The 26,309-nt window shown below is 49.9% G+C and overlaps 2 protein-coding genes across 2 annotated transcripts in view; one reads left to right on the top strand and one right to left on the bottom strand.

Annotated features, from left to right (window-relative positions):
* The window catches only part of LOC309523285 (inositol polyphosphate 5-phosphatase OCRL-like), a gene marked incomplete at both ends in the record, with an annotated part of 441,918 nt that overhangs the window by 384,811 nt on the left and 30,798 nt on the right, over positions 1–26,309 (bottom strand). The window contains 6 exons of the mRNA XM_082207066.1: positions 7,919–8,003; positions 8,527–8,582; positions 11,375–11,596; positions 13,163–13,328; positions 16,143–16,253; positions 16,751–16,886. Coding sequence (XP_082063192.1) covers positions 7,919–8,003; positions 8,527–8,582; positions 11,375–11,596; positions 13,163–13,328; positions 16,143–16,253; positions 16,751–16,886 — 776 coding nt within the window. The remainder of the gene's footprint in view (positions 1–7,918; positions 8,004–8,526; positions 8,583–11,374; positions 11,597–13,162; positions 13,329–16,142; positions 16,254–16,750; positions 16,887–26,309) is intronic.
* LOC309523373 (tigger transposable element-derived protein 1-like) lies at positions 580–2,817 on the top strand. Its single transcript, XM_082207152.1, has 2 exons — positions 580–781; positions 1,242–2,817. Exon 2 carries the CDS (start codon positions 1,644–1,646, stop codon positions 2,691–2,693), a length of 1,050 nt encoding a protein of 349 aa, XP_082063278.1. The 5' UTR covers positions 580–781; positions 1,242–1,643; the 3' UTR covers positions 2,694–2,817.

A 26,309-nucleotide genomic window follows, 5' to 3' on the forward strand; every position in this document is an offset into this window, starting at 1 on the left:
TGGGCAAGGTTGTTTATTTTCAATTTTTTTTTCTGAGTTTGAATTTCTGAGTGCTGGCCATGTTGTTATTTTTTGATTTTTTTTTGTCTGGATGGGGGAACAGTTGGGGAGGGGTTTGCAGCAGTTGGGGAAGGGCTGGGGGAGCAGTTGGGGAGGGGTTTGCAATTTCTCTGTTGTGGGTGGGTGGGTGTCTGTGGGAGCAGTTGAGGTTTTTGAAGACATTGGTGATTTTTGAAGCTTTTCCAAAACTTATTTTGCAGCCATTTGAGGTTTCTGAAGACCTCGGTGATTGATTGTTGAAGCTTTTCCAGAACTTCTCTTTCATCCATTTGGTAAGCTAAACTTTTAAAACTTTTTTGGGGGTTTTTGGATTTTGGATTTTGGGTTTGGGTGCTTGGGATTCAAGGCCTTGGTTCTGGGTTTTAATTTCTGTGTGGTGGGTGGCTGGGTGCTTTTGTATTTTTTGGATTTGAAGCACATCACTGATTTTTTTTTCCTGTTTCTGAGTTTACGAAGGTAAGAGCTGTGCTGCTATGGGATCTAAGAAGACTGCTGCTGCGGTGGCCGGTGAGAGAAGAAGGAGACGGTGACGCTGGAAATGAAGAAGGAGATCATCCGGAAGCACGACGGCAGAATGTGTGTGACGGACATCGCCAGGGAGTACGGGAGGAATCCATCAACCATCGGGACCATCCTGAAGATGAGGGAGAAGATCCTGGCGACTGATGCAGCCAAGGGAGTCACCAGGATCGTGAAGAACCGCCCAGTTGTTCTCAGTGGCGTAGCGTGGGGGGTGCCAGGGGTGCCAGCTGCACCGGGCGCAACTTCTGGGGGGGCGCGCTCGCTGCCTCCGGAGTCGCCGAAGAGCCTCGGGCGCAGGCTGTAGCAGAGCCCCATGTCTCGTGGAACCGACGAGCTGGCAGCGGCTCTCAGCGCTCGCCGCGGTCCCCGCGCGTCAGGGCCACGGAGGGCGCGCCAGGCAGCCCCTCCTCACCCACGGGCAGCGTTCGCCTGCGGGGCTCGGCCAGCGCGCTGGGCTGGCCGCGTGGAGTCGCCGAGGAGCCGCCGCCGCCTGCCATGCCGCCCTGGCTGCTTCAACGCGCGTCTTGGCGTATTAATGACCATGGTTAGGTGTTAGGGGGCGCAAATTACTTGCCTTGCCCCGGGTTTGGGGGCACAGATTACTTGCCTTGCCCCGGGTGCTGATAACCCACGCTACGCCGCTGGCTGTTCTGGAGGAGGTCGAGAAGTTGCTGCTCATCTGGATAGAAGAGAAGCAGCGTGCAGGGGACACAGTGTCTGAGGCTGTCATTTGTGAGAAGGCCAAGGCCTTGCACGCTGACCTCATCCGGGAGCAGCCAGGAACATCAGCCGAGCCAGAAGACTTCAAGGCAAGCAGAGGTTGGTTTGAACGGTTCAAGACAAGATCTGGCATCCACAGAGTGGTCAGGCATGGAGAGGCTGCCAGTTCTGATGTTCCTGCGGCTGAAGACTTTGCAGCGGAGTTCCTGGAGGTTGTGAAGACGGAGGGCTACGTTCCACAGCAGGTCTTCAACTGCGACGAGACCGGGCTGTTTTGGAAGAGGATGCCCAAAAGGACTTTCATCACATAGGAGGAGGCCAAGTTGCCTGGCCACAAGCCCATGAAGGACCGTCTGACCCTGCTCTTCTGTGCCAACGCAAGCGGCGACCTGAAGATCAAGCCCCTGCTGGTGTACCACTCGGAGAACCCACGGGCCTTCAAGAGACACAAGATCAACAAGGAGTGGCTGAGTGTCATGTGGCGATCCAACAGCAAGGCTTGGGTCACACGTGTGCTGTTTGTGGACTGGGTCAATCTTGCTTTTGGCTTTGCTGTCAAGCAGTACCTGCTGGACAACGACCTGCCGCTGAAGGCTTTGCTTCTGATGGACAATGCTCCTGCCCATCCTAAAGGCCTTGAGGTGGACTTGTTGGAGGAGTTCAGCTTCATCAACATCATGTTCCTGCCGCCTAACACCACACCACTGCTCCAGCCGATGGATCAGCAGGTCATCGCCAATTTCAAAAAACTCTACACCAAGGAGCTTTTCAGGCGATGCTTCGAGGTGACTGACTGCACCACCATCACCCTGCAGGAATTCTGGAAGGACCACTTCGACATCGTCACCTGTTTGAAGATGATCACCACGGCCTGGAACGGGATCAGCCAGAGAAATTTGAATTGCGCTTGGCGCAGCCTGTGGCCGGACTGTGTGGCACCAAGTGACTCTGATGCACCAGAGTCAACAGTGGTGCAGGACATTGTTGCCTTGGGGAGGACCATGGGCCTGGAGGTCACGGAGAAGGACGTCTGCGAGCTGGTGGAGGAGCACGACGACGAGCTGACCACCGTGGAGCTGGTCGAACTGCAGACAGAGGCTGCGCAGGAGCAGGCCTCACTGGAAGAGGAGGAAGCAACTGAGGAACGGCTGTCCTCCGAAAAACTGAGGGACATTTGCCTGAAGTGGAAGGAGGTGCAGACTTTTGCAGATCTACACCACCCTGAGAAGCACGTGGCACATGACGCTGGGAACTTTTATGATACGAGGGTCATGTCGCCTTTCAGGGAGCTGCTGAAAAGGCGGATGAAGCAGCAGACTATGGACAGGTTTTTGACCAAGAAGCAAAGAGTGGAAGAGGAGCCTTCTTCGAGTGGTCCCCCAGAGTCTTAGAAAATGTATGTACTGTACTGTGCACTTTGTTGATTTTTAAATGTTTTTCTGTCATGTTTATAAAGTTAATTTATTTTCCCTTCAATTTTTGAACTGCTCTTTACAGTATGTGTGACTTTAAAGAGCAGTTACCGTATTTTTCGCCCTATAGGACGCACTTTTTCCCCTCCAAAAATGAAGGGGAAATCTGGGTGCGTCCTATCGGGCGAATTCAGGCTTTCGCTGAAGCCTGGAGAGCGAGAGGGGTCCGTGCGCACCGACCCCTCTCGCTCTCCAGGCTTCAGGAAGCTATCCCAAGTCTTGCAAGCCCGGCGGGATGTCCCGCGGGCTCGCAAGGCTTGCGGGCAGCAGCCTGCACCCAAAAGCTGGGGACAGCGGGAGGCGCAGCGCCGCCATCCCGCTATTCCCCGACCTGATCTGGAGGCTGGGGGTGGGAGAAGCAAGCCTGCTTCTCCCCCCTCCAGCCCCACAAGCTCGGGGGATAGGGGGATGGCGGAGCGCCGCCATCCCGCTATTCCCTGACCTGATCTGGAGGCTGGGGGTGGGAGAAGCAAGCCTGCTTCTCCCCCCTCCAGCCCCACAAGCTCGCGGGATAGCGGGCCAAGCTGTCCCTGAAGGCAGAAGAGGGAGACAGAGCGCTCCGTCTCCTTCTTCTAGCTTGGGGATGGTTGCGCAAAGCCTCTGCAGGGCAGCACAGTGTGCTGCCCCACAGAGGCTTGGGAGGCTGTCCCTGAAGGCAGAAGAGGGAGACGAAGTGCTCCCTCTCCCTCTTCTAGCTTGGGGATGGCTGCGCAAACCTGGGGGGAAATCAATTTTTTTCCCTTGATTCCCCCCCCCCCAAAAAAATAGGTGCGTCCTATGGGCCGGAGCGTCCTATAGGGCGAAAAATACGGTAATAAACTGTTGTTGTACCAAATTTGGCTTTGTTTGGACTTTTTTTGAACATAGGAACGCATTAATTGATTTTCAATGCATTCCTATGGGATTTCGTGATTTGCAAGACGAAAAATTCGCTAGACGACAAAACTTGCGGAACGAATTAATTGCGTCTTGCGAGGCACCACTGTACTAACGGATGCAAAAGAAAGAGGTGGATTTGCCCTGCCAGACCTTAAACTTTACTATGAATCAGCCGCATTTTGTTGGCTGAGAGAATGGCTGCTTCTTGAAAACACAGACATTTTGGATTTAGAAGGTTTTAATAATGTATTTGGATGGCATGCATACTTGTGGTATGATAAGGTCAAAGCACATAAAGCATTTAAAAACCATATTGTCAGGAAAGCATTGTTTAATGTCTGGACAAGATATAAGGATCTACTTGAAAATAAAACTCCAAGGTGGCTGTCACTGATGGAAGCGAAGGCTCAGAAAAAGCTCAATATGGAGGCCAAATGGCCGAAATATTGGGAAATTCTGGAACAAGAGGGAGATAAATTGAAATTGCAGAGCTTTGAAAAATTAAAAAACAAAGTGTGAGATTGGCTTCACTATTATCAGATAATGGAGGCATACAATTTGGATAAGAAAATTGGCTTCCAGGTGGAAAAATCAAAACTGGAAACAGAAGTGTTAGATCCTAAAGTTAAGAATTTGTCAAGAATGTATAACTTGCTGTTGAAATGGAATACTCAAGATGAAACAGTGAAATCTGTTATGATTAAATGGGCACAAGATGTTGGACATAACATTATGATGGCTGACTGGGAACAGTTATGGACCACAGGTATGAAGTTCATGGCATGTAATGCCTTAAGAGAGAATATTATGAAAATGATTTACAGGTGGCACATGACCCCAGTCAAGCTTGCAAAAATTTATCATTTGCCCGATAATAAATGTTGGAAATGCAAAGAAACTGAAGGTACATTCTTTCACCTTTGGTGGACGTGCCCAAGGATTAAGGCTTTCTGGGAGATGATCTATAACGAAATGAAAAAGGTATTTAAATATACCTTCCTGAAGAAACCAGAGGCCTTTCTCCTGGGCATTGTCAGCCAATTGGTGTCAAAGAAGGATAGAATTTTCTTTATGTATGCCACAACAGCAGCAAGAATTCTCATTGCAAAGTACTGGAAGACACAGGAGCTACCCACACTGGAAGAATGGCAGATGAAAGTGATGGACTATATGGAACTGGCGGAAATGACTGGCAGAATCCGAGACCAGGGAGAAGAGTCAGTGGAAGAAGATTGGAAGAAATTTAAAGACTATCTACAGAAATACTGTAAAATTAATGAATGTTAGAATGATGTTGGAATGAAGTTAAGGGGTTTTTAGCAGCAATGTTATAAGGAGTATGTAAAAATGGACTGTTAACAGATGAGAATATACAGTTATTACACATTAAGACAAAGGTTTAAGATAAAAACAAAGAGGGAAAGGATTTGCTGAATTAACTTACTGAACTGGAATACAAAAAAGGGGAGGTGTGAAGAGGTCAGGGAAACAAATGAATGAAAGACAAGATATGGAAAGATTGATTTGTTTTTAATTGTTTTTACTTTTTTGTATTTTGTACTCTTCTTTTTTATTCTTCCTTTTTCTTTTTCTTTTACTTATTATTACTATTGTAACTTTTTATTTCTGAAACTTTAATAAATATCTTATTAAAAAAAAAATAAACCATCAGAGTTCTGGGCATACAATAAACGTTTGTTCCCATCGAAAAACTCACACATTGACTTTAAGAAACGCACAGTTATGCCTTGACGAGCAAAGCACCTTACTGACAATAAATTGTCCACTGATGGGCAGTAAATGCAGTTCGCTATCGTAATGTTTAAAGAGTCAAGTTTAACTGTGCCCCTGCCAAGCGACTGCAAGACTTGTGAATTGGCTAAATGTTCATTACCAATTTCCTCTTTGAAAGAAATAAACAAACTTCGATCGTTGCAAATATGCTGAGATGCTCCAGAGTCCACAATAAGAGACTTCCACTTGGCATCTTTAATTCTTTTACGATCTGTTGTCTGAGCATGAAAAGCTCGCAGCTCGTTTCTGTCTTTACGGTACGATGTCAGCTGCTGGGCTGATGACCATGATTGACGAACAGAAACTGACTTGGGAGTACTTTGCTTTCTTTTGGATCTGCAGTCCTTTGCAAAATGTCCTTGCTTATTGCAGAACCAACAACGCTTGGCAGCTTTAAATGCAGTTGTATCACCACAGGTTTGCATGTGGTGTTCCTCATTCTTTCTGGAAATACGAGGGCTTATGGCACAAGCCTCCCTTCTATCCAACTCACCCATTAATCTTGCCGTTACCCCTTCCACAGTTAATTGTGCTGGTGGAATGGCAGATATCTGGCTAGCTATACCATCAAAGTCCTCATTAAGGGAACAAAGAATGATAAAAACATACTGAATATCAGGTATCTCCATGTCCCTTCGAATTAATTCCCCGTGTATTGCCTCCAGACGTCTCAAGTGTGCTGCCAAATCACCACCAGGCTGCAACTTCATCTGGTGCAGCTGCTTGAAAAACGTCAATACAGACGCTGACGCTTTTCTAACATGCACTGCTGCAAGACTGTCCCACATTTCTTTGGCAGTTTTCTTATTTCTTATATAGACTTCTTGCTGGTCGCTGACTGCCAAATTAATTATCGCCCTGGCTTTTGCATCTCCTTTTGACCAAGCATTAGTCACAAGGTCAGGAGGGTCATCAGTTACATAGGTCAAAAACGCCTCCACCTGAAAAGACCATAAACTATAGTTCTCATCTGTCAGCTGTGCGAAGACCAGAGCCTTCTCAGCTTCAGGAACCCGGTCAACCATTCTGGAACTCTTCCAGACCCACAGAACTACGCTAACAGGAGGAGGAGTTTTCAAACCTTTCTCAGAGTCCAAAAATATGCAGTCATCCACTCAGCAGCTGGGCCCATAACCAAAGGTGTTGGCTATTTGCAGTATGGTAGCGCTGCATAGAGCGCGCTGGGGAGACCATGCATTAAAAAGGGACTCAAAAATAACTTAAACAAGGTTTTAATAAGAAAAACAAAAACTCCATTTACACTAAATACATCAACAAACAAACATGACCCAACCACCAACCCATCCCCCAGGGTAATGGGAGAGCTAGGTGCTGCTCCTTATATACTACACCCAATTGCTGACACAGCTTAATTAACACAACTCAGCAGCACCTGCTATGTTTCACAGCTATAAAGCTGGGTCTCGTTATTTTGCTCTGGCCCTTGCTCTGGCTCCTTAAAGACATACACATCGAGTGGAACAATGATGAACCTTTACATTTAAAGAAAGCATTCAACAGGTAGGGTTGCCATCCGCCGGGATTTGGCCGTTGGAAACAAGTGTCCATGCGGGAAATGCTTGAATGTCCAGGAAAATCCAAAGGTATAGCAATTCTACACGTGGGGAGTAGGGACGCAAGCGCAAATCAGAATAAAGCAAAGGCTGGGAAGGTTCAAACAGAAACACACACACACTATTCCTCAAGATTTGTCTTTAAGACACAGGATCATAGAATTGTGGAGTTGGAAGGGACACCGAGGACCATCTAGTTCCCTTATTCCCAATCAGGGGTCCGTGGCCCCATCCCTTGCCTCCCTCCAACTAATTTCCTCTCATATTGGCATGGCAATAGCATACATTTTATGGGCGGTCTTGTTGTTTTTAGTATACCTAAAATCCTTTGCTTATTACCCCACATCTTGAACCCGCAGCCCTGAGATTAAGAGTGTCACGCTCTACCAACTGAGCCATCCCACTGTAATGATCCTACACCTCCCCTCTTGACAAAGCTGCCTGCTGATCTGCCGAGGAAATGTCCTTCTGCAGGCATGGTTTCAATCCAAACAGCAAATACTAGTGGTCAACTCCAAAAGTGCGGTGAAGAAACCCTGCTTGCCAAAGAACAATTGAACGCACCCTTGAAGCTCCTTTGCAGCCATGTCTTTACCTGTCTCCACACCTGACATATGATGCTAGATGTGGGGCCTGTGGGCCTGTCAAGATTCCCCACCTCTGCTCTATCTAGCCAGGCTGATGTTTTCAAATGGGGGTTAAAGCTGTGAAGCTGTTTGGATGCATGACTGGACTTGACTGTGGGCATTTCATTGTGCTGTGTCCCAGAGCCTTAAGGATGGGCTGGCCTAGGAACCTAAGCCACCAGGTATATAAAAGTGAGGTCCACTCCAGCCAAGAGCGAAAGAAAACCACCAAGCAGCCCTGCTCCCCAACAATGCCCCCCAAAGAGGATACGGATCGTCTCGGGAATGCTGGTGTCCAGGCACTCAGTTATCTCCTGCAGCTCGTCCTGCGTGCCTGGGGTCTGGGAGAGGTCCTCCTGAAGCAGAGTATCACCCATGCGTTCGGAAGGGATGAGATACATCCTGGATAGCATGCAGAACAATCCAGCCCTGGGGTGCATAATGTGAGGTCGGGGAATGCCACAATGGAGAGAAGCCCATCACCAAGAGAGCTGGCACAAGGGCTGAGAATTGTATCCTGCCTGCTTTCCACAGTAGCATTCCTACTCCCCTTCTCATGATTTGGGGCAATGGGAGAGTGAAATCATTCCTCGCTTCTTCTAGTGGCGAGTATCAGAGAGCCGCTTTGCTAGGGAGAGGCAGACAATGGTTGGGAACACTTGGGTTCTTCTGAGCCGCTCTAAGGAAGACCGTATGCTGAATGTCCCACCCGCTGCCGCTCCACCAAGGTGCCACTATACTCACAGCAGGAGTTTGTAAGAGCGAGTCGGTAGCTAAGATATAAATCAATTGGGATGTTTGGAACCTGCACACCCCAAAACTGGTACTGGATTCCAGCCCACACCCATCCTTTCAATGGTGCAGTCCCCCTCAGCTCACCTGGTGGCAGGCATTCTTGAAGAGGTGGTCCACCAAAAGCCAGATCTCCTTGGCCGCTCAGTGGAGTCATCACCATCCTGGGGTACGATATCCAGAAACTGTTTCTCCTGGAGGTCCAATGACAAGCGGGACTGGCACGAGAGCCTGACAGAATGTGTGCCTGTATGCATTCTTTCCTTGCTCCAGCTGGGTGGACAAGTCTTGCCCTCTGAGGCCACAACTAGGGCTGGGCGATAGCTGGCTTTCAACACGGTGATATATCACTAGCTAAACATTGCAATACACCAATATAGCACGATGTCTGAAATAAGATGGAGCTATGTAGAGGCATTGGCTGGCTTCACGGTTTCCCCCGCATTGTGATTTTTGCTGCCCCCTGCAGGAGGGCAGGGGAAAGCTGAACCGGCAGAGTCCACAGGGGCTGCAGGAATCTCGAGAAGCATTGTCTGGCTTCACAGTTTCCCCCCACATGGTGTTTTTTGCATAGTACACACACACACATCATGATTCACAATATATTGCCAGGTCAGAAATTATGAAACCAGTCTCACTATCTAGACTTCAAGCTGATTTGAAAATATATCTATATTGACATATCGCCTGGCCCTAGCCACAGCAAGCATCTCAAGGGGGAAAACAAAAAACAAATTGCTTGCACCCCAAATCCAAGCTCCCCCTCCCCTATTAATATGCAGCTAGTAATCCTTCCACTCCGGATGTGCAGTTCACCCAAAAGCTTACTGAATATGCAGCTGTGGACATGAGGTTTGGCTAACATTTTATTTAAATTGCTGGAACCTGCCCTGGGACCTTAGGGTGAAGGGCAGGAAATAAGTAAGAAAAACAGCAACAGAACATGGATGGGCCTTCATAGGTTGATGGGCTGCAGCCCCTGCCAGCATGATGAGATGATGGGGTCACATGTTCACCGCCCCTTGTCTAGAGCACGTTGCAGAGGCAGTGGTAGAAACTGAGCAACAGCTGGAGCCCCAGCCCACGACTTTGTCTGGGCAATGCAGCACACAGCAGCTGGTGAACCATGCCTCCTGCCTCCTTCCCATCTTCCTCTCCAGAAATGTTCAGGGTGGTTAGTTCTATCTCAAGCTACCACATTCAAGAGAAAGAGAAAGAGAAAGAGAGGAGGGGGGAGCAAGAGAGCTTTAGGTGCACAGCAGTGGCAAGCAGCCCATCACTAAAAGGAGTTGGCAAGGATGGAGAATTTGATCCCCTCATCCCCAGGGCAGCTGTTGATTAGGATCCAGTTCATCCCCCCTCCCCCCCTCCCGCCAATACTCCCCGCCCCTGTCTTGAGAGAGAGAGAGAGTGTATTGGTGTGGGGAATGACACATGCTGTATCAGAGTCTTAGTGCAAGAGTAGCTGGTGCCTGCTAAAGAACATAGGAGCCTTGCTGGGTTAGATCAGCATTTTGTTCCCACAATGGCCAACCACATGCCCTTGGGAGTCCATGGGGACACGGGGACAAGAGCACTCTGTCCATCATGTTCCCCAGAAACTGGTAATCAAAAGCATGTGGTTTGTGATAATAGTGGCAAGAAATAGCCACTGATAAACATATCCTCCATGGTTCTAAATGTCTACAGCTGTCCAAATTGACAGTCACCACTGTCTCCTTGTGGCTAGGATAATACACCCAAGTAGATCTGATTTCGAGAGGAGTGACATTTCCCTGAGCCACCCCAAAGCAGCCACTACCGCTTCCCAAATGCCAGTGCTCAGGTGGTAAGAGTAAGCCAGAGTGGCATAGCCTGTGCAGCAGTGGCTGCGCACAGAGACAAGGAGAAAACTGGCTCTTGGGGCCAGAGGGGGCTGGCGCCTGCATCATGAGACTGGGCTTTCTGCCTCCCGTGCTGCCAATCGCAAGCGGACCCAGAGTCAAGCAGCGCGAAATCAGTGACAAGCAGTGCTGGCAAATTCTGGTTTCGTCTCCGTTCTCCTCTGCCGAGTTCTACAAGGGCCACGTTGAGACTAGGGAAGAGACCAAAGCAGAGAGCTAGAGCCACCACCTGGACTGGATTTGAGTCAGAAGGCAGGCAGGTGCGGGTTGCCTGAGAGGAAAGTCAGGTTGGTGGGGTAGTGCCTGGTTTGCCCTAAGGGACCAGCTGCCACTGCATGGAGCAGCTGCTGATCGGTGACAAGGGCAACTCCATTTACGTGCCTTCGAGGCACATGCACACTGCCGCAAAGCTGGAAGGGGCACTTGAAGGGGCAAAAATGCCCCCCCCCAAGAGCACAAAAGCGGCAAAGTGGCATGGAAACAGCATCTCGACTCCCTCCCAGGAGCTTTGGCACCGACCTCTCAGGCCTGCGGAGAGTTGGAGCAAGGAGTTTTGCAGGGAGGCTGCTGGTTTTCAAAAGGCCTTTCAAAAGGGCTTCCGGAAGTTTAGAGGGTGCTTGCAGGCTTTTCCAATGCTGTCCCCAATATACGCAATTTCATTTAAACGCACGGTACCTCGGAATGCAACCCCCGTGTAAACCTGATTTGAGCCCGCTACAAGAACATCTAGAGGATAGCAAACCAACTGTGACCTTTTCTAGGAAGCTGTCTTCTCCCTGAGATCAGAGGAGGAAGGCAAGAGCAAAAGACAACCAAGGGTGTTAATGGCACAGGCCCTGAGAAGAGAAAGAAACAGCCCGTTGGCTGAACAGTATCTGGGCAGATGGCAGGGAAATGCACACGGTTCAGTGGCCCTGCGAAAGGGCAGGTGGGAGGACCAGAACCTGGGATGACTCAGTCAAGGCAAACAAAGGGCATGAACAGCACACAGGAAGCGGATGCACAGCTACAGAAGCTGAAGCTGAATGCAGCGGAGGACCCCCAGCCCCCACATTTCTGAGTGGAAGAGCAGCTGTTTTTCAAGCAGGCAAGCAGAGTGGGAAGGGTAGACATCCAGCACAAGGCTTCCAAGGAGGTCCCGAAGCAGCTTGGTAGGTAGCTCCCACTGATGGTGAGGAAATAGTCCTTGCCACGGTCAAGGTGAAGGACAAAGCTAGCCTCAATCTTCTCTTCCTTGCGGACGCACACATCCAGGGAAATGTCCCCCGTCTCACCTAAAACGGGAGGAGGTCAGGTAGATACACTCTTTGGCACAGCCAAGTTGGCTTGTCTGTAAATTAAAAGAGAAGACAGTGAGGAATTGAACAGAAGGACACAATAGGAGCCTGCTGGATCAGGCCAATGGCCCATCTAGTACAGCATCCTGTTCTCACAGGTGTATGGGGGAAACCTTAACTTCAAGAATTAGGAGAAGAAGCGACTCAGTTCCCACCCCCAGCCCACTTTCCTCTCTAGTCCTCCAAAGCAGCAGCTGCACAGAAGATGGTGACAGGATACTGGGGGGTGAGAGAAAGTGATCCTAACAAAAGAATATAAAAAGGGAAAGGATTTTTGCGCCCCCAATGTAACTTTCTTTTTTAGTTAGTTTACATTTCATTGAGTTTTTAAAAGTTTGGCTAGTTCTATATGATCCCCAAGATATTTCTGTGCCTCCACAACATAAAAATACGCATTGTTTTAAAAAAGTAATTTTTGGACGGAATGCTCTCACTGGTTCCCTGCGATGCCAAAAGGTGTTTTGGGACCCTCCAGCATTGTTTGGCTTCAATTCATTTGTGTGTGTGTCTTTGTTTAAAGCTGGTCACACACACTTTTACACTTTGGGCTCAGCTGCTTTGACGCGTGGCCCTTGGAGGCTTGAGCATGGGGCAATGCAGCCCACAAATGTTAAGCCTCCCCTGCTCTACCAAACTCCCAAGGTTTGAGGGAGGAGGGTTGGGAAGAGGAGGAGAAAAGGAAGGCCTTCCCTAGATAATAATAATAATAATAATAATAATAATAATAATAATAATAATAATAATTTATTTATATCCCGCCCTCCCCAGCCGAAGCCGGGCTCAGGGCGGCTAACAACAATCAAATAAACAAACAGTAAAATAGTTACACAATCTAAAAATATTTCATTATAAAAATTAATTAAATCAAATTGAAGGCAACCAATTAAGCAAAATTCTGTGCAGGTTGCCAGAGGAGGGAGTCAGGCTGCGCCCTGACCAAAGGCCTGGCGGAACAACTCTGTCTTGCAGGCCCTGCGGAAAGATGTCAGGTCCCGCAGGGCCCTAGTCTCTTGTGACAGAGCATTCCACCAGATTGGAGCCGCAGCCGAGAAGGCCCTGGCTCTAGTTGAGGCCAGCCTAACCTCTCTGAGGCCTGGGACCTTGAGGATGTTATTATTTGCAGACCGTAGGTTTCTCTGTGGGGCATACCAGGAGAGGCGGTCCCGTAGGTACGAGGGTCCTAGGCCGTATAGGGCTTTAAAGGTTAAAACCAGCACCTTAAACCTGATCCTGTACTCCACCGGGAGCCAGTGCAGCTGGTATAGTACCGGATGAATGTGATCTCACAGCGAAGACCCCATAAGGAGTCTCGCCACGGCATTCTGCACCCGCCCGAGTTTCTGGGTCAGTCTCAAGGGCAGCCCCACGTAGAGCGAGTTACAATAATCCAGTCTGGAGGTGACCGTCGCATGGATCACAGTGGCTAGGTCAGGGCGAGAGAGATAAGGGGCCTTGGGGTCCCTTTCCAACTCTACAGTTCTCTGATTCCAGAGAGAGACGCGCTGGGCTCCAAGTATCCCTTGCAGGGCTCAGCTAGAAGCCATTGCTTCCAATCCTGGCTGTCACTGAGCTTGGGGATAAAGGAGAAGTGGAGGGTGAGCTGCCCGTTGTTTGTGATCTGGAACTTCTCCTTCTGCAGCTGCCGGAACTTTACATTCTCAAACAGAAACTGCAGAGCAAAAAGGGGGGGGGGAGGAAAGAGAGTGCTTGCCTTCAGCAGAGGCAAGGAAACGAGCTCCAGGGGGAAGTTTGTCCTTGGCCCCGGGCTCTCGTTTAGGGGACTGCACATGCAACAGGTCCACGTGGGGCTCTCCAGATATTGCTGCACTTGCCACTGGCCATGTTGGCTGGGGATGATGGGAGTTGCTTAGGTGGTGAGCCAATTTGGGCTCGCCCGCGGAGGCTGATGGACCCTGATAGATTCCGTCAAGCCTTGCGGGACCTTTCTCCCCCTGGCAACTCATTGACTGAGCTTGTTGAGGGCTGGAATACCCAGCTCCTGGCAGCCATCAATGAGATCGCACCTAAGCGCCCTCTGCGACCCCGCAGAAACCGGGCTCCCTGGTTTACTGAGGAGCTCCGGAAAATGAAGCGGGACCTCAGACGGCTAGAGCGAGTATGGCGGGGTGCCCGTGACGGAGCCTCAAGAACATCTTATAGGGTTTTTATGAAAACCTATGAGATGGCAGTGAAGGCCGCCAAGAAGTCCTACTTCTCGGCCTCCATTGCATCCGCTAGCTCTCGCCCGGCACAATTATTTAGTATAATTCGGTCTTTAACGTCCCTTGAAGGACAGCCAAATTTAAATAACAATTCGACACACAGCTGTGAGGCATTTGCGAGCTTTTTTGCGGAGAAGGTCCTGTCGCTCCGCCATGACCTCCCTGCCAATTTGGATACAATAAAGGAACTGGAGGCCCCTCGACTGTCCTCGGGTCCAGTATTGGACCACTTTGACCGGATATCCCCAGCCGATGTGGACAGACTCCTCCGAGCTGGAAAGCCCACCACTTGTCCTCTCGACCCGTGCCCGTCTTGGCTGATTAGAGCGTGTCCAGACGAGGTGCGGGCCCCGCTGGGGGATATCATCAATTTGTCCCTTGGCACCGGGACATTCCCAGGGGAACTGAAGGAGGCAGTGGTGCGTCCGCTCTTAAAGAAAACATCATTAGATCCCTTAGATCTATCCAATTACCGCCCAGTTTCGAATCTTCCATTCCTGGGTAAGGTGATTGAGAGAGCGGTTGCTGAACAGCTTGGTAGGTTTCTGGATGAAACATCAGCTCTGGATCCATTCCAGTCCGGCTTCCGCGCTGGTCATGGGACCGAGACGGCTCTGGTCGCCCTAACAGATGGTCTTCGTAGACAGCTGGATCGAGGCGGGTCGGGGCTGCTGATTCTTCTAGATCTGTCAGCAGCTTTCGACATGGTCGATCACGAACTTCTGGACCACCGCCTCGCCGACGTGGGGATCCAGGGCACAGTCCTTCAATGGCTGCGCTCGTTTCTCTCCGGTCGGGGACAGAGGGTGGCGCTTGGGGGGGAATTGTCATCGCGCCACTCCTTGGTGTGTCTCCCCGATGCTTTTTAACATCTTTATGCGCCCCCTCGCCCAGCTTGTCCGGAGTTTTGGGCTGGGTTGCCATCAGTATGCCGATGACACCCAACTCTATCTGTTGATGGATGGCCATCCTGACTCGGCCCCAGATACACTGACCAGATGTCTGGAAGCTGTGGCTGGATGGTTACGTGGGAGCCGGTTGAAGTTAAATCCTTTGAAGACAGAGGTCCTCTGGCTGGGACGGAGTGATATGGGATTGAGGGGGCAACTCCCGTCTCTTGCGGGGGTGCAATTAGTGCCAGCACCGTCCGTTAAGAGTTTGGGTGTAATCTTCGATACCTCCCTCTCCATGGAGGCGCAGATTGCAGCTATAACAAAGGCGGCATTTTTTCATCTCCGCCAAGCTAAGCAGTTGGCCCCTTACCTCTCTCGCCCTGACCTAGCCACTGTGATCCACGCGACGGTCACCTCCAGACTGGATTATTGTAACTCGCTCTACGTGGGGCTGCCCCTGAGACTGACCCAGAAACTCCAGCGGGTGCAGAATGCCGCAGCGAGACTCCTTACGGGGTCTTTGCTGCGGGATCACATTCATCCGGTGCTATACCAGCTGCACTGGCTCCCGGTGGAGTACAGGATCAGGTTTAAGGTGCTGGTTTTGACCTTTAAAGCCCTATACGGCCTAGGACCCTCGTACCTACGGGACCGCCTCTCCTGGTATGCCCCACAGAGGAACTTACGCTCCTCAAATAAAAACATCTTGAAGGTCCCAGGCCTCAGAGAGGTTAGGCTGGCCTCAACTAGAGCCAGGGCCTTCTCGGCTGCGGCTCCAACCTGGTGGAACGCTCTGTCACAAGAGACAAGGGCCCTGCAGGACTTGACATCTTTCCGCAGGGCCTGCAAGACAGAGCTGTTCCACCAGGCCTTTGGTTAGGGCACAGCCTGACTCCCTCCTCTGGCAATCCTTACAATACTTTAGTTTATGGTTGCCATCAATTCTGATTTTAATTAATTCTTATGATGTTTTTATAATGTTGCACTATTTTAGTGTTGTTAGCCGCCCTGAGCCCGGCTTCGGCTGGGGAGGGCGGGATATAAATAAAATTTATTTTTATTATTATTATTATTATTATTATTATTATTATTATTATTATTATTATTATTATTATTGTAGTCCAGCATCTGGAGGGCACCGCGCTGGCTACCCCTGGAGTCTTTGCCTGCGAGGAAGAGGAAGAGGCTGCCGCTCAGTGGAAGGGCATCTGCCTTGCCTGCAAAGGTCCCAGGTTCTATCCCCAGCATCTCCAGGTAGGGCTGGGAGAGATCCCCCGGAAATCAAGACTGAGCTAGAAGGGCCAAGGGCTTCTTTCCCCCCTGGTCTTTTTGCAGCAAACCCTCTTTAAGGGGTTGGAGAGGATCCTATTCGTCTTTACCTCCCTCCAGGGAGGGAAGGAATTTGTTCTCCATCCTGTCCATCAACTGAACAATATCCTCAAACACTTTCCGGTACCGTCGGTCAGCCACAACCTTCACCTATGGGGGGGGGGGGCAGAGCACATTTGTTGGAGCTATGGACTAAAGGGGGGGCATGAGTTAAGAGCAGAAAGGCCTGACGCACCCCCCTGTTCCCAGCCCTGAAAGAGGCAAGTACTGTAACTCTGAGAGCTTCCCCAGGATGGCAGCGGCTGTGACTTCCAGAGCCAATGGGCTGAAGCCAAATGCTCCAAGCCAAGTACCACAGCAGCTCCATTGCATGAATGGAGCCAACGGTTAAGGTATACAGTTCAGCCCATGTGGTCTGCCATGCCTGCAGGAGCAGCGTATACTCAAAACAGTGGAGAATGGAAGCCTAGGGATTTAAGAGAGCCAAAACCTGCCCACTCCTTGCACCGGAAGTCATTGGCCAAGGAGGAGCTCTGTGGAAAGGGGCCTGGTTGTTGGTCAGGGCCTGCCCAGATTCGAGGAGGTGCCACATAGCAGGCAACTAAAAACCCTGAATAGACGATAGCCCTGGCCAGGGCAGGTGTTACCCCTGTGAGGAAGAGGGAGCCGCCGGGCTTGTGGTCGCTCCTTTTCAATTCCATGTGGCTTCGGTAGCTGAGCTGATTCACGCTGCCTCCTCTCCAGAGGATTGGCTCACACCATGCTGGCACACGGCACTTCCCACTGCAAGGAGACAGGAGAGACACCAGGACTGTTGGACTGGCTGAGGCAACACACAAGGCTCACACAGTCAAACTTTGGCTCCACACACGGCCTGTGATCTTGACCACGGTCAACAGCTGGAGATGATGGGGCTTGGGAGTCCAACTTCTGAAGGGGCGGACCTTGCAGGTGTGCAGGCATTTTGCTTCATGGAGAGAGTTGTCAGGAAATCAAAAGCTGCCTTCTACCAGGTCAGAATGAATTTCTGACCTCCCCCAGTTTGGATTCCTACATTGCAGGGGATTGGACTAGATGACCCTCGTGATCCCTTCCAACCCCACAATTCATTAATTAAGTCTCCTCTGGCTGGCAGCAGCTCTCTGTGGCCCAATCCTTTTTCAGGTGGAGGTGCCTTTCAACTTGAGACTCTGCATACAAAGCATATGGCACACCACCAAATGATGATCCTTCCCCAAAGCAAGGGGCCCCGTTATTCTTGTTCAGACACTATTTTTTCAGTGACCCAAAAGACCCTTTCTGGCACCTGAAATGCTGCCCAAAGGAGCCTGCCGTTTTCCGGCTTCGTCACTACATGTTCCGTCTGTCCTTTTGATTTCCCCATTACCACAGCAAGAGCAATGAAACTAGCAGGCCTAGGTGGCTTCTGACAGTTGTCGAGAACCACAAGAATATGCCAAATCCTGGATGGTGAGGCTCAGTGCCTACTAGCCATAATGGCCACAGAACATACTCCACCAAGAGAAGCAGTATGGCTTGGAGGAGGGGAGCGTGCTGTTGCACTCAGGTCCTGATTGTGGGCTCCCCGAGAGGCATCTCATTGGCCAATGTGAGAACAGGATGCTGGGCCAGATGGACCAATGGCCTGATCCAGCAGGGCTGCTCTCATGCTCTTATGCCCTGGCAGACTCATCTTGAGAGAGCACCAAGTCTCATTCCCAGACTTCCTTGACACAAAGAGGATTCTCATTCAGCCTGCTGCACCTTTCAAGGAACTGCAACACCGCTTATACACACCACGAAACAGAGGATGCTGGTTATCAGGACAAATGTGGGGGAAAGGAGCCAAAACATTTCCAGAGCAGGGATGGCTTGAGGAAGACAACATATCACAGCCTTGCATTTCACAACTCGCCTAGCAGCCTTTTGTGGGAATGTTCTGGGGTGCAGGAGAGGATATATTGTGAGATTATATCCTAATCCAACTTGTGCTAACAAGTTCCCAAAATATCAGCAGAGTTTATGACATTCCCCTTTTAGTTCGCAACGCTAACGTCTGCACAGGTTCGCTAGAACCTCTATAATAATTACTCTAGTAATTTCCCCTTTTGTTCCCTCTTAAAATACAAGACACGGCACAGTCTTTATAAAAGTATAAAAGAGTTTACTCACGTTCTGTTCACAATATGATCCCAGAAGGCAGACAGCTTAAAAAAGGGAAAATACACTCATAATCTATCTTATAGGAAGATAGTACTGTCCTCTCTTGGCTGAGAGCCAAGAGGGCATGTTGCTCCTTCAAAAGATGAAGATGAGAGAGAGAGATATGGCTGCCTGCCCTGTGCTTTTATCATTTACCTGCACAGGTGAGGCCACACCCACCTCTGGTCACATGCGGAGGAAGTCCGTCCCCAGGAAGTTTACCTGCTTGCTGGACAGACATCCCTCCCCATGTTCTAACATGTACACTCTAGGAATGTTGTCTTTGACTGCTCCTGTGTTTACATCCCACATGCCCCTTCTCAGGCAATACAAGATACACAAAATATAAACAACTTTATTCAACCACCCAGAGTCCCAGCTTGACACGTAGATTCTGGAAACTCTCTCTCGGTAGGGGTTTCGTCAGTATGTCAGCAGTCATCTCTTGGGTGCTGCAGTAGGATAGTTCCACAAGTCCATCCTGGATCCTCTGGCGTATGTAGTGGTATTTAACCCCAATGTGTTTTGTTCTGGCCAGGAACTTCTCACTCTGCGTCAGCTTCAGGCAACTTTGATTTTCCTCTAGCAAGCTGACAGGCCCTTTTCTCACCAACCCAAAGTCCTTCATGAGTTGATCAAGCCAGGCGATCTCTCTGCAGGCTTCTGTTGCTGCAACGTATTCTGATTCTGTGGAAGATAATGCTACACAGCTCTGTTTATAACTGCCCCATGCAACAGGTCCATCCCCAAACATGAAAACATGTCCACTTGTTGATTTATAATCAGCATTATCCCCAGCCCAATCTGCATCAGTATACCCAACCAACTTAGGGTCTCTGACGGCTGGTAACCTTAATTTACAATTCATGGTACCCTTCAAATACCGCACCACCCTCTTTACACCTGCCCAATTATGCTCAGTGGGAGAAGTCACCTTTCTGCTAAGAATCCCCTCAGCATTAGCTAAGGCAGGTCTACATGTGGTAACTAAATACAAAAGTTTACCAATCGCCGACCTGTAGTCATTGTTGTCTGGCAACTGCTTCAAATCCTGCTGATTCTTCAGGAAGTCAGTAGCCATTGGTGTAGCAACTGGATGTGCGTCTTGCATCTGCATGTGCTCAATTAGCTCGTGGATCTTCTGTCTTTGGCTGAGAAGAAATGAACCGTCCTCTTCTCTTTCCACCTGGATCCCAAGGTAGTACTGGACATCTCCTAGCTCCTTGACCTCCACCTCTTTGCTAAGGTGTTTTACTATTTGTGTATAGTCTTTCTCACTTGCTGTGGCAATAATCAGGTCATCAACAAAAGCTAAGATATATGAGAATTGTCCATTATTTGACTTACTGTACAAGCACTTGTCAGCATCGCCTTCCTTGTACCCAAGTTGCGTCAGCATTTTATGCAACTTCTGGTTCCAGGCTCTAGCAGCCTGTTGAAGTCCATAAAGTCCTTTCTGGAGTTTCCACACTAAATGTGCCTCATGTGGTTTCACAAAACCCTTGGGCTGTTTCATGTAAATTTCTTCTGAAATCTGCCCATGTAGAAAAGCGGTAGCAATGTCTATGTGTTTCACTCTCATTTTCTTGGAGGCTGCAATGCTCAAAAGCATTCTTACGCTGCTGTACCTCACGGTTGGTGCAAAAACTTCATCATAGTCTTCACCACAATGCAGTGAAAATCCCTGTGCTACAAGTCTAGCTTTGTAGCGCTGCAACTCTCCTTCTGACCCCTTCTTAACCTTGAAAACCCATTTACTGCCAATGGCCTTCTTACCGGGAGGCAGCTCAGTGAGTGTCCAGGTCTTGTTCTGATGCAGTGCATCCATCTCCTCCTGCGCGGCCTTCCTCCAGAGACTGGCTTCTGCAGCTGGCATCTCCTGTATCTCTTCCCAAGTGGAAGGTTCCTGTGGAAACGCCGACCCTGCAAAGTAGAACAGCCGTAATGGTGGGACACCTCTATTGGTTCTGGATGAGCGCCTGACCTCTGGTTCTGTGACCGCATCGGCTTCCTCATCCTCCTCCAACGCAGGCATGTCCCCATCTGAGTCCTCCTCTTCGTCTCTGGTGCCGCCAGGGTTCTGGTCCTCTGCGTCTTCTGGTGTGTCGCCTGTAGGGGACGCTGTAACATTCGAAGGTAGATTAGTACTTTGTGGGGTCTCAAAAGGGAACTATACAAATTCTTCAGTCCTTTCTGACTCATCAGAAGAATCCACAACAGTGTTCTTAGTGTCTACTTTTCCATATTCATCAACAGAAACCGCATGGTATGCATTTGTCTTACCAGTTTGTAAGTCCATAATTCTATATCCTTTGCCTCCAGAGGCGTATCCCACCAGGATACCTGCTTTTGCCCTGGAGTCAAGCTTGTGTCTGTGTTCTTTAGGGACGTGAAAGTAACACGGACTTCCAAACACACGTATGTGCGACAGATTGGGAGCTTTCCCATGCCAAAGTTCAAATGGTGTGCGCTCTGCTCCTTTAGTTGGCAGTCTATTCTGCAAATAGACCGACGTGTACACTCCTTCGGCCCACAGCTTCTGTGGCAAACATGCATCCTTCAGCATGCACCTTGTCATGTCCATAATGGACCTAAACTTTGACTCAGCTATGGCATTCTGCTGTGGTGTGTAAGAAATTGTGCTTACGTGTGCAATTCCTTCCTTGGCCAGGAGAGACTGCATTTCATTTGAGCAGTACTCACCTCCATTGTCGCTCACAAACACAGCTGGAGCTCTCTGGAATTTATTCTTGACCATGGCAATGTATTCCTGGAGCTTGTCCACTGTCTCACTCTTCTCTTTGAGGAAATACACAACACAAAATCTTGAAAAGCCATCCAGAAATATTAAAATATATCTATTTTTTTCCAGTGAGGGAACATTCATGGGTCCACATATGTCAGTGTGCACTATGTCAAGCACTTTGTTGCTTCTTTGTTCTGCACAACGTGGAAATGAAGGTTTTACAGCCTTCTCAGTAATACAGCTTATGCACTTTGCTGGAGCTTTGTTGCTCTGCTTTACCTCCAAACCTCTTACAAGATCTCTTTTCTGTAGATCCAGAATGACGTTGGTATCTCTATGTCCAAGCCTTCTGTGCCATAGGTCCAGATCTGCCTCATCTTTCTGGCTGGAATGTGCCACTTTTGCAGACTGGTTCTCTGAAAGATCAAGCTCATATACACCATTTATCAGCTTTGCTTGAGCAACCACTTTGCCATTTTTAGTCACCTTGCATTCTCCATTTCCAAATGTGATCTGGAAACCTTTCTTGTCCAACGTGGACATGCTGATTAAATTGCAGCTCAGCTCTGGAACATACAAAACTCTAGAGATTTTGTTCTCAATGCATTCATTGTTTATATTGCATTTCAGACTCATGGAACCTGCACCTTTTGCTTTGACAATGTTGCCATCTGCAATTTCAATTTCAGATCCTTCTTCATCATTTATCTCATTAAAATATTCCTTCTTGTATGAAAAATGCAAGCTCGCTCCTGAATCAATTATCCATTTATTACGTCTATTCTCACAATTCTGGACAGCTAAATTCCTTTCTTGCAGTAGCCATGTGCATTCACATTATCCCTTCTTTTCCCCTTTTGGCTGAAAGGGGTGGGGTTTCTTTGCTTTAGGAGCCCTGCAGTTCTTTGCAATGTGTCCTTCTTTGTTACAATTGAAACAAATCACTTTCTTAGGCATCTCTTTGGACTTTGTAAATTGCCTAGATGCATAACTGCTGTCCTTGATTTTAGCATTTCTCACTGGAGATTCAGCTCTATCTATGCATTCTTCTTTTAAATAACCAATCAAGTCTTTAAAAGTCAGACCTTGTCTATGGTCCATCTAACTTACAAAAGGGCTAAAGCGTGGTCCAAGTGATGATAACAAAAATGCTATCTTTGTATCTTCATCAAAAGCTTTGGGAGTCAGATCAATTCTTTGAATAATCTCAGTAAACTTGTTGATGTGCTCTGTGAATTCCTCTTTTGAATTCATCCTCAATCTGGTTAATTTACACACCAAGTTTCTGAAGCAGTTTGTGCTAGATTCTCCATACACGCGCTCAATATCTCTTAAGATTTGAGACGCATCATCTATACTATTTATTAATGATAGCTGCTCATCACGAAGTCCACTCAAAATTATGTGTCTAGCTTCGCTGTTCATGCGTCTCCAAGCACTTATCTTGGCTAAAGCTCAAAATTTTAAAATCAAAATCTCAAAAATCTCAAAATGCAAAACAATTCTTCACTGCCTTGGGTCACTGTGAACTCTGAGGGAAGGGGGGGGGGGTGTTGCTTAATCCCCACTGCACAATGGAACGAAGGACCATGTGCTTACCAGGAAGTTAACTCAGAAAAATACTACTCAACTCAAAATCACAATCCAACGCAATCCTTCAGAAATACGCAAAAATATGCAATACTGGGGCCAATAACCCTTTGTGGGAATGTTCAGGGGTGCAGGATGTCGGGAATCAAACCTTTATCAGGAGAAACTGGCAACTCTCTCGGGCACCCGACTTGATCTCCTGTTGACCTCCCTGTCTGCATTCCTGAAATATACTCAGAGTCGCAAAGTGATTTCATGCTCTTTATTCAGCTCATAGTGGTGAGGAGGAATGAATAAAAGTCCCCTCACAGTATCTGCTTTATATACACTATTTACACAATGGGCTGCACATGATTGGCTAATTCTGGAATTCTACTGTAAGCCAATCAGGTTGTGGATTCACTTCTATCTGGAGCATGATTGGGTGGTTCCTGCCAACCAATCATACTGCTGCATTGTTCTAGGACCAATCAGACTGCTGCATTCTGAATCCTATTGTTCTAGGACTAATCAGACTGCTGCAGTTTGGATCCTATTCAACTCGGTACATAACACCCATCCCCTCTAAGTTCCAGTCCTGCCCGGGAGGTCGCATTCATAGTCCTCAAGGTATGCCGGCGGCCTACGTGTGCGTTGCGGCCTGGGGTGTTCTCTGGTCCGGGCTCCAGGTTCTGGCTCATGTTCCAAGGATGCTGGCTGTGATGGGGCTGTTTGGTCTGGTGCAACCGGCTCGCTCAGTCGTGGTTCTGGTGTCCTTTCGGCCTCACGGGTCCTCTCTGTATTTACTGATTCTGCCTCTCCTGCTGGCCCCTCCTGCTTTATGGGCCTCACTGCCCCTCTGTTCCTTTGGGACTCCTCTGACCTTTCCTCCTCCTGGTTTTCTCCTGGGAATCGTCGCCGTATCTGGTCGCAGTGGTGGCGCCAGCATTGCCCCCCATCCGTTAGCACCTCGTACGACACGGGGCCAGTGACCCTGGTGACTGTGGCGGGTACCCATGCTGGGCCTGCCCCAAAATTCTTTGCGTACACTGGGTCCTGGGCCTCGAAGGTCCGGGGGTTCCTGCCTTCCCCCACCACTACCTCATCCTGAGCTCTATCGGGGTGAAGGCGGTCCAATCTGATTGCAAGGCGCCGACCCATTAGTAGTTCAGCGGGGCTCCGGCCAGTCGTTGAGCTGGGGGTGCTGTGCTGTGCTAGAAGGAATGTGGCAAGGCGGTACTCCCAGTCCCCTTGCGTCATGCGGCGAAGGGTGTCCTTGGTGGTCCGCACCAAGCGTTCTGCTTGGCCATTGGTGGCAGGGTGGAACGGCGCCGAACGGATGTGGCGGATGGTGTTCTGTGCTGTGAAGGTTTGGAATTCTCCTGACGTAAATGCAGTCCCGTTGTCTGAGACAAGAGTGTCAGGGAGCCCGTGGGTTGCAAACAGCCTGCGTAGTACCCGGATGGCTGCGGACGTGGAAGTGGACGGTACCAGTGCGACTTCCAGCCATTTGGTGTAGGAGTCTACCACTATGAAGAATGTTTCCCCCTGAAAGGGGCCAGCGAAATCCACATGCAGGCGTGACCATGGTGCTCGGGCGGACTCCCAGGACTGGACTGGGGCCCTTGGGGGATCTGGGCGGGATTCTTGGCAGGCCTGGCAGTGTTTGACCCAGGCCTCTATCTCTCCATCGATCCCCGGCCACCACACATAACTCCTGGCAAGGGCCTTCATTCTTACTACCCCTGGATGTGTCTCGTGTAGGGCTGTGAGGACCCTTTTGTGGAGGGGCTGGGGAACAACGACCCTGCTTCCCCATAACAGGCACCCCTTGTGGGCCGACAGTTCATGTTTGCGGGTTGTGTAGCTGGCGAATTCTGGCCCGGGGCTGCTGCTGGGCCATCCCCTCCACACCCAGTCCAGGACCCGGGAGATGACCCTATCTTTCTTGGAATGGTGTGCAACTTCTGGTGCCTGGATTGGGCGGTCGGGAAGCAGCTCCAGGCTCATAACCTCTTGTGCAGGTGCTGGGTCAGGGCCTGTTTCCGGTAGTGGTAGCCTGCTGAGGGCGTCCACATGGCCCATCGCCTTCCCAGGTCGGTGAATCAGTGCATACTGGTAGCTGGCAAGGAAAATTGACCACCTGAGGACGTGAGGAGACAGCACTTGGGGGGTCTGCTTTTCGGGGGCAAACAAGCCAAGCAACGGCTTGTGGTCAGTCACCACGGTGAAGGGCCGCCCGTACAAGAAATCATGGAATTTTTTTACTCCCTTCACGATTGCCAGACCCTCCTTGTCGATTTGCGAGTAGTTCCGCTCGGTTGCGTTGAGTGTCTGGGAAAAGTACGCCACCGGTACCTCTCTTCCATCTCGGAGTTGGTGCCCCAGGACAGCGCCAATGCCATAGGGTGAGGCGTCGCATGCTAGCACCACCGGCAGCCTCTCGTCGAAGTGTGCCAAGACAGAGTTTGAGACAAGCAAGTCCTTGACTGCCTGGAATGCGGCCTCCTGGCGCTAGCCCCACACCCAAGGGGCCTGCTTGTCCAGGAGTCTGTGTAGGGGCTCCGCTACCACCGCCGCCTTGTGGGGAAGGAAGGAATGGTAAAAGTTCAATAGTCCCAAGAAGGCCTGAAGTTCAGTCTTGCTCTTGGGCGCTGGGGCATCACAAATGGCCCGTACCTTGTCCCCAGTCGGGTGGACCCCTTCTGCGTCCACCACAAATCCCAGAAAGTCCACCTGAGGCACTCCTAGTAGACATTTTTCCCGCTTCACCTTGAGACCCGCCGTCTGGAAACGGTGCAGAACGGTGCGGAGGCGGTCCTCGAACTCCTCTGGTGTGGGCCCGGCAATCAACACATCATCGAAGAAGGGGGTGACGCCAGGAATCCCTTTAAGGAGAGAGTCCATTAGATTCTGGAATATTCCTGGTGCCACGCTTACCCCGAATTGCAGCCGCTTTACCCTGAACGCTCCTCTGTGCGTCACAATCGTCTGTGCCTCTGCTGTGGCCTCATCTACTGGCAGCTGTTGATATGCTTGGGCCAAGTCCAGCTTGCCAAAAATTTTCGACTCAGCCAGGGTGGAAAGGACATGGCTGACCACTGGCACTGGGTATGCATGGGCCGTGAGGGCCTTGTTTATGGTACATTTGTAGTCTGCACAGATGCGGACCGAACCATTAGGCTTGACGGGTGTGACGATTGGGGTTTCCCAGGGGGCATTAGGCACTGGCTCCAGCACTCCTTGCTCCACGAGTCATGTCCAATTCCTCGTCTATACGGGGTTTCAAGGCGAACGGGACCCGGCGGGCCTTGAGCCTGACCGGTCGTACTGCGGGGTCAAGCTGTAGCGCAATGGGGGGGCCCGTATACTGTCCCAATTTCCCGTCGAAAACCCCTGGAAATTCCTTGCATATGGCGTCCAAGTCCACTTGTAAGCTAGTGTGGTTCACCCCAGTGACAGCTAGCCCCAGTGGTCCAAACCATGCCAATCCCAGTAAGCTAATGTAGGGGCCCTTGACCACAAGCAAGTCCAGTTGCCGCGTCCGCCGTCGGTATTGCACCCTGAAGGTCCCCACCCCCATTGTGGGGACCTTACATTTCTGGAAGTCCCGTAGGGTGAATGGGGCCGGCCTGAGTTTGGGACCCCCAGTAGGACACAGTTTCCTTAAGGTCCTTGTCGAGATTATG

This window comes from Podarcis vaucheri, assembly GCF_965113315.1.
Source record: "Podarcis vaucheri genome assembly, chromosome: W".
NCBI lineage: Eukaryota > Metazoa > Chordata > Lepidosauria > Squamata > Lacertidae > Podarcis > Podarcis vaucheri.

What these genes read in the sequence shown, in the direction of transcription:
- LOC309523373 (XM_082207152.1), top strand. Translation starts at nt 1,644, where the DNA reads ATGAAGGACCGTCTGACCCTGCTCTTCTGTGCCAACGCAAGCGGCGAC.